This window comes from Cornus florida, unplaced genomic scaffold (assembly GCF_030987335.1).
Source record: "Cornus florida cultivar Cherokee Brave unplaced genomic scaffold, ASM3098733v1 CherokeeBrave_3.0.0_Hap2_Chr01, whole genome shotgun sequence".
Classification (NCBI taxonomy): domain Eukaryota; kingdom Viridiplantae; phylum Streptophyta; class Magnoliopsida; order Cornales; family Cornaceae; genus Cornus; species Cornus florida.
The window spans coordinates 2026061-2038100 of NW_026775571.1; the positions used below are offsets into that span (position 1 = coordinate 2026061).

A 12040-nucleotide genomic window follows, 5' to 3' on the forward strand; every position below is an offset into this window, starting at 1 on the left:
GAGAGAGAATATTTGAAAACGTATATGTTATTAAGTAATACAATAATACAATGGTGTTTATATAAGAGAAGCTACGGGAGTAGGTGAGTGGAGAACAAGAAAGCCCTATACATGGTAATTATATATATGGTAATGAGGGGTAGGTGACAACTCATACAATGCTAACTGTACACGTGTGACAACGCATACAATACTGTACAACACTCCCCCTCAAGCTAGAGAGTAAATGTCAGTAACTCCCAACTTGCTACATATGGAATCAATAGAGTTCATGGGAAGCGCCTTAGTGAAGCCAATTGTCTACCAGAAGGAACAAAAGGTGTAACAATCTCATTCGAGTCAACTTTAGATCGAATGAAATGGCAATCTACTTAAATGTGTTTAGTCCTCTCATGGTAGACTGGATTGCTAGCAATTTGAATAGCTGCCTGATTGTCACAATGGAGAGGAATTGGGTACTGGATTGAAATCCCAAGTCCCTGTAAAAGAGTTTTCAACTAAGTAAGTTCACAGGCAGTGTGTGCCATGGCATGATACTCTGCTTTAACACTGGAACGAGCCACAATTGACTGTTTCTTACTCCTCCAAGTTACTAGATTTCCTCCTATGAAGGTGCAGTAAAAAGTGGTGGACCGTCGATTAGAAGGAGAACTGGCCCAATCTGCATCTGTATATCCCTCAATCTGAAGATGTCCAGAAGATCATAAAGCAGACCACGTCCCGGAGCACCCTTGAGATACTTTAAGATGCATACAACTGCTCCATGTGAGGTACCCAAGGACTGGTCATCTAAGAAGCATGGACACGCCAAAATGGGCGAAGAATCCGTGTTTGACACGTGTCGGACACACCCCAACATGTGTCGAACACACCAAAAAACGTGTCTAGAATTTTTTAATTTTTTTAAATTTTCGGACACTTCGCGGACACGCTTCTGACACTCCAAGGGTGTGTGTCCAACACGCTTGTCTTATTTTCTGGGGTCTAAAAGATAATTTTTGATAGAAAATTGGGTTAAAGTATAAATATATGAAGTTATTTAACAACTTTTACTCACTTATGTGGTCAGTACATAATAATTTTAAACTAATTAAATGATACTAGTTATTATTCTAATGTCTTGTTTTTATTTGGTTTTATAACTCTGCAACATTGTTCTTTTATAGTTTATTAGTTATGAGTTATGATTTGTGTATTTTTTTCATTGTGAGGTTGATGAAAAATAATAATACTCAAGTAATTTTTCAAGTACTACATCATATATATATATATATATATATACACACTATTCGCCGTGTCCGTATCTTAATTTTTTTGGATTTGCCGTGTCGCCATGTCCGTGTCGTGTCGTATCCGTGTCCGTGCTTCTTAGCTGGTCATTAACTGGGTCACAACACTGACTGCATAGGAGATGTCTGGATGAGTGATTGTGAGGTAAATAAGTTTACCTACAAGTCTCTGATACATCTCTGAATCATCGAGTGGGTCACCATCATCCGCCTTAAGTTTTACATTAGTCTCCATGGGTGTAGCTACAGGTTTCGAACCTGTAAGAGATCAAGAGTATACTTCCGCTGAGAAAGATTAATGCCATGCTTTAACCGTGCCACCTCAATTCCTAGAAAATACCGAAGTTTGCCCAAATCCTTAGTAATGAAGCTAGAATTCAAGTGATGGATTAGAACTTGTATCCCATCTTTTTCACTACTGGTGATAACAATATCATCTACATAAACCACAAGAATCACAATACCACATTTCGTTTTCTTAAAAAAGAGAGAGTGGTCAGATTTTCATTTACCAATTCTAACGGTTTTTTTGGAACCCCTATGGAATTTAGAAGTCTTGTTGATTTGTAGTTCATAGAGAGTAAATCACGAATGAATAATGTATAATTACCAGCAAGAATGTAAATCTTGTATGGTTTTCAGAATTATTTACTCGTATCGACGCAAAAGTAGGGTATCCTTAAAGTAAGAACTTTGAGATCTCTCTCAGCTTAGGCATTTATCATTCTCAATGGGAATTGTTTAGGTTTGTTTCTCTGTGTTCTCCAAGTTTTAAAGGTGATATAATATGTATGGGAGCGTCCTCTCTAGTTTACATTGTTGCAATTTTTTATTCTTTATTTCCCCTTTGTGAATGACTTGTTTATAATTTCACTCTAACATGCTGCGTCTCTCTGATGCAGACACTTGCTCATGATTCGTACTCACACTTCCATTAGCAGATTACATGCATAATGGCAGCTGATGGCAATTGTTGCAGATTTTCTTAATAAGCTAACGATAGGGTATTGTATGTTGTAATGTTATTGTACACTAGTTCTTCTTCTTTAATTATTTTGGACATGTTAATAACAGTTTAGTGGGAATTTGAATCGCCCACTCCATGAGTATTTTTGTATTATTTATAGAAGTGACATGAATGAATGTAATCTATGGCTATCTAATTAATGAATAATGTCTGTTCTCCAGAAAATGAGATTTTTGTATGCCACAAATGGTTCTTGAAGTTTTTTGCCAGATTGCAAGTTTGGTTGTAGGCTAATTGGGTGGGCACAATTTAAGAAATATATGCAAATTCTGGGTGCACCCAATTTGAGATCGACTGTGCAGCGTTAGAGAACCAGTTAACCTGATGGTGGCTTGGTTTCTCCAGCAAACCAAAATTGATTCTATGAAGTCAAATGTTTTGGCTTCATTTCTTGCCAATACCATTTGGAAGATCTGGTCTCACAGGAATGCTGCTCTTCAGATTTGGCTGGTGTGTATCAGGTAATGAGATGTGGGGGTGACCACGGATTTGATACGATTTAGTGATTCGAATCGTGGAAAGGCCTAACTGGATTGGATCCAATTCATAAAATATCGGATTTGCTAGGACCTTTCTAGACAACCCAATAATGTTTTCTTTTTGGTTTGATTCTGCTGTTACCCATTTAAATGTAAATGCTTCTCAAGTCAAACCAATCTAACTAGAACAAATGATCCAAGTGGATAATAGTATCTAGTAATATAAGACATTATTGTATACAATATATTCTTAACAAATTGGATCGGATTTTAAAGAATCTAATTAAAGTTCCTATCCGATTCCTAATTGATGAACCGTCACTAAATCGTGGGCATGAAAATCTGATCTGATTTGCACAGATTAAATCGGATTCACGAATCAAAAGGAGATAAAACCGATTTATTACGCCAATGCTCAGAGAATGTAATTTCTTTCACGTTTCAGTCGGGAGTTGGGAGAAAAAAAATGTAGGAATTGAAACAAAACATGTGTATTGTTTAGTAAGATCAAACAAAGAGGAAATGAAAGGGATAATCCTCTCCCTGTTTAGGGGTCTTAGAAAGAAAATAAAAGGAAAGAGATAGTAATTCTGTGTCATATTAATCTGGAATTAATGTGAAAGGAAAAGAATTATCCTTTATTTTTTAAGTAGAACTGGGAAAACAAAAAACTGTTGCTCAAGAGACCGAAGCAGACGCTGTAGAAGCAGTGTTTCTGCGTGTGTTCAACAGCATTTTGAAACTTGTTTGATAATGTAAATTTATTGTAAGATTTTTGGAAGCAAAAAACATGAAAGCATGTTTAGTAAAAAGTGTCGCAAGTTTGAAAAATTAAATGACTAGTTAAAAATGTCATTTTAGAAGAAAATTTTGACCGTTCGAAAGCAACCAAAAACATTATTTTTATGCTTCTGATTTTGGCATCTTTTTCGGAAGGTACTATTCAAATGACAACAAACGTTACCAAACATGTTTTGTGTTTTTACTTCACTACAATACACTAGTAAAAGCAAAAAACATGAAGTAAAAGTAGTTGCCAAACAGGCCCTAAAAGAACATATATATATATATATATATATATAAAGGAATGAGTCATTTATCCTTTCTTCTTCTTGTTCCAATTTTGTGACATTCTTGGGAAAGGAGACCGAAATGAATATTCAATCTGTTATAATGGTGCTTTTTCAATGGAGACTTCTTCTCAACATGATTAATCCCAAAATGTTCCTCTTGCACCATGCATCAGACATGGTTGTAGGCAGTACTTTTAATCAGTCCAACCTTCTTGTGAGATTCTCTCTATGAAGCTAGGAAACACCAGAGTAATATGTTCAGTTATCCTGAAATAGAAGATCTACTAAACACCAGAGGAACATGTTTTATGTTTTTATCGCTAGTTGTATCATATAACTTGCGTATATAAACGCGCGCGTGTCTATATATATATAGACATTCTGCTAAGTAACTAGTATAATGTTATTCAATGTTTCCAGCAACTCACCAGATCCAAAGGTTCAGATTTTGATTATATAATGGAAACTGAAGTGAAAGGTATTCATTAATAGCCACTCGCCAATTTCTAAAGACAATCTTGAGAATCTCAAATATCTGTTTTTGCATTTCATTCTGTTTCTTTAATGTTGCAAGCCAAAATCTTAATAGAATGGAAGCTTACAATATCTTACACTATGATGCCTACCAAAACTAGTTGCTGAGCAACCTGTGGGAAGTCGTAGATGTTCTTCATTATACTTGACAGCCACGAGACACAGACCATGAGGTGGACCAGACAATGCAAACTTGGCAAGCTCTTTGCGATCTCGAGTTGCCAAAATCTTTGGGACAATATCAGGAGGAATTGCTTCCCTTCCAATTTGAAGCAACAAAGCAACCTGTAAAATCAAAGTAAAATAAGGGTCCATATACCATCTTCCATAAGCCTAGCTCAGCTTAGCTCCTAAGGTTAGGGACATTCATTACTGAATCATCACAGTAACTACCACGACTTGACCAGTGTACAAAACGATTAAATGCATAATGCCACACAATGTCGTTGAATCTGGAATAGACATGGAAGGATAAGTGAATCATATACCATGTTCCGAACTTGTCTATATAAGAAACCAGACCCTTCAACTTCAAGCTGCAAAAGAGGTCCCTAAAAAGCAACACAATCAACCATCAATTCAAAACTTACACTCGTATAAATCTTGAATAAGAATCAGAAAAGGAAAAGCAACAAAAGAGAAGGATGTGTATGAAAAAAAAAAAAAAAAGAACCCATTCATCAAGGAGCATTCGTACGACGAAATCCAAAATTCTAATTCTTATCTGTATAAGGTAACATGGCTGTTAGGCTACACATTTACCTTTTCAATGACATCAAAGCGGAAAATATTCTTCACCGGATTTGGCACTCGATCATTGTGGGATGCATTGGCGAAAGCAGAGAAATCATGCTTCCCAATGAAATATTTGGCAGCGTCTCTTATGACAGCACTATTGAGTTTATAGACATTGTGATAAGCATACTGACGCAGAAATGGGTCCATGATGGGGTCATTATATATCTTGTAGTGATAAATCTTGCTCCTTGCTGAAAATCGAGCATGAAATTCAGGCACCGCCGGGCTAATTTCACTAACTCGGATATCGGGAGGAAGAAGACCACTTAGTGCTGCATGAATGCTTTCCAAGCTGTCATAGTTAAAAGGTGTAACAAAGTGTGCCACCTGAAAGCTAAAAGCATTTTAAGTTTGTTTAAGCATTCATCTACACCTTTTCAATCTCCAAAAGAGCAAGGAAGTCAGACCTGACCTTGGGCATGAACTCCTGTATCAGTCCTACTTGCACCAACTAAAACGAGATCCTTCCGCTCCAGTTTTGTTATTCGAGTTAAAGCTTTTTCCACAATGCACTGTATGGTTGGCGGTGACTGTTGATATTGCCAACCTAAAATAAAGCACACAAGACTCAAAACCATGGAAAAAGCTGAAGACAAAGAAGCAATTTTAGGAACTTTTGAAGCCTAAACCTGAAAGAAGAGGAAGTTCAGGGTTCACCCAAACTAGGATAAAACCATGGGTGATGATTATAATAGAACTTCATTTTCGTTCAGACTATAGTATGCCAAAAAGCAAAATGTTAGTTAAGAACACTACCTTAGAGATAGAATGAAGGCCTCTAGAACACAGAAGCCCTAAACCTTAAATTAACTCTCGATCAAGAGCCACTCACCCCAACAAAAGCAAGACCTTAGTTAAATAACACTACCCTAGAGATAAAACGAAGGCCAAACCTTGATCTCACGACATCAAACAAAAAATTAACTCTTCAAGAAGAGTCTAATGAACTAATTAACTCTCCAACAAGAGTCTAATTAACCCCTTTTTCCCTTTTCTGGTACTTAAAAGTCACTCCCACATTACCCAGAACTATTCCAAGAAGAATCTTAACAAACACAGAAGCACTTGAAACCTCTTTACATAATCACAAACAAGGCTTTAGATTGACAAAGAACTACAGAAGCTTTATCCTGGCTAAATGGACCCTAAGTGTATAAGTTTAGGGTCATACCAATTCAAGTAGAACAAGACAAGATAGAACTTGACACAAATTGCACAATCTGAACTCAAATGAGAGAACAGAAAATAGCTTCCCACAAATTCAAAAAAAAAAAATCTTGCACCATAGACGAACAATAACAATTTTATGTTTATTGCTCTGTTTATCAGTAATGTGTGACAGTGATATAATGGATTTGTTGAGGAATGTCTAAAACAAACAGATCGAAAACCTATCCAATAATATGATTACCACAAGAAATTAACCTAAAAAAATTCATAATTGTGATAACAAAATTTCAATTTTATAAGAAAAATAAGTAAACCTGAATATCTTGTGCCATCATATGCTATAACCAAGCGCCATTTATAACCTGGAACTGTCAGCTTCGCCAAATGGTTAGGATCCTCTGCTCTACCATCACCACCATTGTCACCCCAATTCTGCTAAGTTGTGCACTTAAAGATGTTCAACATCATATATATATATATATATATATAAAGAGAGGCATAGAGAGAAAGAGAGAGAGTGGGAATACCAAGCTGTTGTTTGAAGAGATAGGTGCACTTTTGACACTGAGAAGAGAGGGAACTCCAACATTCGCAGCATACCTCATCATCACCCCACACATATAAGATCCTCTCCTCTACTGTTTTGCGCCGTTGGAGACAATGAGAAGGAATTCGAGAAACTTGATCTGATCCAGCGCAATAACTGGGGCCCACCGCGGTTTTATATAAGCCGTTAGATCTACTCAGATCGCCACGGTTTCATTTTACAAAAAACTTAAAAAGGGTAAATTACACTAACCTCCCCTGAGGTTTTATCAAATTACACTTGAATGGATGGTTTGATGTTTATTATTATTATTTTTTTTCCTAGTTTTGATGTTTATTATTTTGATGGCCACTGTACTCAACGACACTCCTGCCGTCAGCAAAATTTAAAAAAAAAAAAAATGATCATATTGCCTTTCTCTTGTATTAAATAAAAATAATAGCTTTTGGTATTGTAATGAAATGACAAAAAATAAATAAAAATAAATAAAATAAATAAATAAAAATAAAAATCATCACCACATTGCTCCTTTTTCATCGAGAACGACCGTCCAATCTCATGGAGTGTCAATTGAGTACGCTTGTTGTAATGACCCGGTCATTTTCCTCCCTTTCCTTTTTCTCAAATTTTACGGAGAAAATTTTTTCCATTTAATTTTCTTTTTGAGTTCTGTTTCTCGTCATTGGGTGTCATCTCGAGTGCTTGAAAATGGTTTCCGAGACTCTTTCGTTTGGATTGACAATTTCCTTTAAGGATCGAGTCATTTCCACATTTTAATTTTTTCGACACTATTCACTTTTCGTCATTTTCCCTATTTTGTCTTTTCTCTGTTTGCCACTTTTTTTGCACAACCTCACTTTTCGTGCTCAAAGTTAGTTTTTGACTTCACGTATTTTCATTTTAAGTGGTTTCTACGAAAGATGTATCTTTACTTTTGTAGAAAAATACTCTGGTTGCTCCCCATGTCCATAGGGGTATGGATGCACAATTTTTCAGAATCTTTTTTCTTTTTTTGGGGTACTTTTCATAAATATCTTTGAAATATATTTTATTTCAGGAGTTTTTAAGAAAATATTTTTGGAAGATATTTTCATTCTGGGTCATTAGTGCAGTTTTCACTTTTCGAAGGGGCCATTGTGCAATTAACGAAAGTTATTGCAAAATACCTCGTTTTGAGCTTGGATCCTCGTACAGGATTCATTTTCATATTTCGTTGAGTTATGTATTCTTAGAATTTTCTTCTGGTCGTTTTTTTTCCAGTTTCAGGGTTTCTGGCCCCGGTTGCCGCCGAACTTGTTCGGGGTATATCTCTCTGCTCGGGACTCGATTTTTGATACCATTTCTTTCTTTGCTTATATTTTCTCATTTCGGTTCTTTTTCGTTCATGGAGTTTCATCGTTTGAGCGAGTTTGCTCAAATTCCACTTTTCCGGATCCGGCGGAGCCCTTTCGAAGCACTTTTAGGATTTTTCTATAAATAGGGGACTTAAAGTCAAAAAATCAGATTTCATCATATTCCTCCCCTCTCTTGGCTGGATTCCATGGCAGTCATGGTTGCCACCTTCTCTCTCCTCCTTTAAACCACTTTTCCTTGGTGAAAAGTTTTCGGCCTTAACGTTTATCGTAAGCCTCAATGTGCTCTACCTTTTCCTCTTATTAGAACCCATTTCTGACCATTTTGTGAGTTCGGGTTTGAAGTCAAGTTGTGTTTTTCATGGGGCTTCCTTGGAGTTAATAATCACCGTGTTGTCCCAACAAAACCCTGAAGTATCGTCGGATTCGGAGCACTTTTCTTTCGGTGGGGATTTGAGATTTTCATCTCAAATTGAGGTAGGGGGTGTTATAAGTTATTATTTTTGTTGTCTTGCATGCTATTGATGTTTATGCAACTTAGTTACATGCTTTGGTATCAAATTTGGGAATTTTATTATTTAATTTTCTTGTGTGAGATTTGATTTTTCCGATTGGTTATAACTTGGTTTAAACATGTGGTATGATAGAATATTATCCCTTAATATGTTCATTGACATATATTAAATTGAGAGCATTTGGACAAGTATTGAAGATTTTATTTAATATTTATCTTGAATAAATATTTAATTCATGTGGCCTTAACTAGCTTGAAATTAACATGTGTTGTCATATTATATTAGGCCCCAGTATGCTCGTCATCATAGGTGAATTTAAGAGTAATTGGAAATGTTTTGAAATATAGTAATATTTAATTAATTTGATTAATTAATTTATTCCATGTGCACTATTCACTCCATTGGATTTCCGACTTGATATTCTTGATGTGTATGCCATATACTTTCACATATATTAAATCGGGAATATTAGATTAGGTTTTGAAACCTTTCATTTAATTATTTTCTAATATTAAAGTTTAATACTCATGGTCGTATCTTGCATGGAATTCACTTGTAACATGCTTTTAAATCAAGTCTTGACATGTTGCATAACATACATTAAATTGAGATCATTTGAATGAATTTCAAAATCTAGAGATTTTAATTAAAAGGATTAATTAAAATCCATTCAATGACTCCTTGGTCTTGATTAAGTTTCTAACTTGGTATTCATGTTTTCCTTGACAAGTTACTTCACGTGTATCAAATTAAACATAATTGGATAAGTTTTGAAACTTTTATTAAATTATTTCTCTTGTATGAAACTTAATACACATGGTTGTATCCCGTATGAAATGAACTCGTAACTTAACATTGAACTTATCCTTGACATATCTCGCTTATAGAACATTGTACTTGCCTTGTGATCTTGATAATTTAATCCCTTTAGTAGATTAAATTCCCCTTTATGCTTCCATCAAGTTAATCATGCTTTGGTATTGAACTCTTGTCAACTTATGAATCAGACTTGTATTTCATGAACTTTTATCTTTTTATCAAGTATCGTGACCCCTTGTACCTAGGTTTCATTAATGTACTTAATGAACATGCACATTTGTCTTGAAATGGTTTAATTACACGTGTTGTTTAGTAAGTAATTGAATCATGTATCTTATACTTGTGGTATATTTACTTCAATGAATTTCTTGTGCTACATATTTTGGTTCTAGTCTATATATATGCACATTGTAATTTCTTGATATTTCACATGTCATCATAATTGAGAACTTAGGGCATGACTTGTTTGTTCCAAAATCTTGGTTGTGCATAAAACGTGGTTAATACATTTCTTGTATTTTGATACAATCTTGACTCGCACAGCTTGTTGATTTTGGGACTTGGAATATCAATCAAGAATTGACATGGCTAGGACTTGGTTCTACTACAGGAGATAAAGAGCTCCCTACATTATAGTGCGCACTAGGGGAAGGTATCCATGGGTTAGTAGCCCTAAATTGATCCCAATAGTACGGTTTTAATCCGGGCGATATCCGAGTTTCCACATTGGTTGATTTCACTCTTTAAATTTCAAGTTGCTATTCCTTGAAGATTTAAAACTTGTCGTGTTGTGTGAAATGCTCCAATCTTGTTAATTGCATAGATATTATGTCATATTCTTGATTTCATGTATTATCCCTATCGTGTTAATTGAAATGTTCCAATCATATTAATTGCATTGATAATGTGATCCTTGTATTATAGTATCTTCTTGTCATATTGTATGGATTATTCCAAACCTTGCTTAATTGTGTTGATAATGCAATTCATGTTGACCTATATTCAAGTATCCTTCTTATTATGTTCTTTAGATTATCCCAACCTTGATTCGTTTCATATATGTATATGTATCATGATTCTCGTTAACTATACTCTGAGGTAGCTTAGGATGCTCCCTGAGTCTTATCTTGACATAGACGTTAGGTGGCATGAGCCCCTTCAACATGTTTCACCTTAAGGTGATAAAAATCGTAAAATGTTACGTCGATGCATGCTCATTTCCTACGAGTAACTTTATGTTACTCACTCCAAAGTTACTAGGGATTTGTTTCAGGTACGAAGACTTGGTTCGTGATGCTCATCATTCCTTAGATGACTTATAGTTTTTAAGTTTACATTTTATGCAAGTGTTAGCATGAAATGTCATTTTGTAGCCTTATATGTCTAAACATGTATTCTTTGATTCTATATATGTAATGTGTACATAAGTACACCCTTGTAATGTATTTGACATGTATGAAATGAGGCTGGAAGCTAATAACATGTATCTTGTATCCTATATAGTTTTAACTTCATGAAATACTATGAAAATATTGAAAAATGCTAAATCATTGCTTCATAGCTTTTGCATCGGGTGTGGGAATTCCATTCTTTTTCTTTCATAGGGTTCATATGATCATGTATGAGGTGTGGCCAAGGGCCAAACACCATTTCATTCTAGGTTTTGCATTTTGGTTTCATTTATAGCATTTTAAGGCATTTTTGGCCGTTGAGAGGTCATATATTGCATTGGGGTTATTTTGAAGCCGCAGACCATTAGGACGCGTCTTAATTGTCTTTTTTTACGTTTGCGTGCATGTCTACATTTCATAAAACTCTTAAGTTTCATCTTTGAAACTATTTTTGGGCGATTTTACGAATTTTCATGAAAATTCATGCATTAGGACATCATTTTAAGTTCCTCTTTGTTTTAGCATGTTTTTTATGCTTGCATGAGGTCAGGGAATTTTTTAAACATGTTCGGATCATGTAGAGTCCATGTACAGCCTTAGAGACGAACCAAGCATCACACACACACATTGCAGTAGCTTTTTCTGCTGCAGCAGATGTGTCGGTCGGCTGATGAGGACCCATCAGCCGGCTGACCAAACTCTCGAGACCATTCCAGTAGGCTTTTTAGGAAAAACCTCGTTTCGGGCGACTGATAATTAAGGTTCGACCGACCGACGGTTGAGTTTTGGCCGGCTGATGGTTACATTTCGGTCGACCGATCCTCCCTGGGACCATCTTTTTCATTTTTTCCTTAGACAACTTTGTTGTTCCAACTTTGGGAAATCATATCTCTTTTATTTCTAATCCAAATCTGGTCATTCTTGGGTCTAAGTTCAAAAGCTTGAAGTTAGCTTTCCAATGGTACCAACCACTCATCAAAAATCCACCTATAGTGTGAGCTATTCCAGTTTTAGTGAGATAGGTACGTGGCAACTCTCAAACGGAG

At 35.5% G+C, this 12040-nt stretch overlaps 2 protein-coding genes across 4 annotated transcripts in view; one reads left to right on the forward strand and one right to left on the reverse strand.

Annotated features, from left to right (window-relative positions):
* LOC132279188 (uncharacterized) overlaps positions 1-2481 on the forward strand; it is a 67605-nt gene extending 65124 nt beyond the window's left edge. For both annotated transcript variants that reach the window (XM_059781211.1, XM_059781148.1), the window contains one exon: positions 2192-2481. In XM_059781211.1, the coding sequence (XP_059637194.1) occupies positions 2192-2243 (52 nt within the window). In that variant the 3' untranslated portion in view covers positions 2244-2481. The remainder of the gene's footprint in view (positions 1-2191) is intronic.
* Positions 2482-4241: 1760 nt separating this feature from the next.
* Positions 4242-7019, reverse strand: LOC132279330 (uncharacterized). 2 transcript variants are annotated; one of them, XM_059781382.1, is made up of 6 exons: positions 6898-7019; positions 6685-6802; positions 5608-5747; positions 5165-5527; positions 4891-4953; positions 4242-4687 (listed from the first exon to the last, which is right to left on the reverse strand). In XM_059781382.1, the coding sequence occupies exons 1-6, from the start codon at positions 6988-6990 to the stop codon at positions 4451-4453; spliced, it is 1014 nt and encodes a 337-aa protein (XP_059637365.1). In that variant the 5' UTR covers positions 6991-7019; the 3' UTR covers positions 4242-4450. The 2 variants fall into 2 exon arrangements, with proteins under 2 accessions (XP_059637365.1, XP_059637301.1); XM_059781318.1 differs by having other exon boundaries at positions 6685-6805; positions 6898-7013.
* Between the last annotated feature and the right edge of the window lie 5021 nt (positions 7020-12040).

Coding starts and splice junctions, on each gene's coding strand:
- LOC132279330 (XM_059781318.1), bottom strand. CDS start 6,990: ATGTGTGGGGTGATGATGAGGTATGCTGCGAATGTTGGAGTTCCCTCT. Junction 6,806..6,897: donor TCTCTTCAAACAACAGCTTG/GTATTCCCACTC, acceptor TGCACAACTTAG/CAGAATTGGGGTGACAATGG. Junction 4,954..5,164: donor GCTTTGATGTCATTGAAAAG/GTAAATGTGTAG, acceptor GTTGCTTTTTAG/GGACCTCTTTTGCAGCTTGA.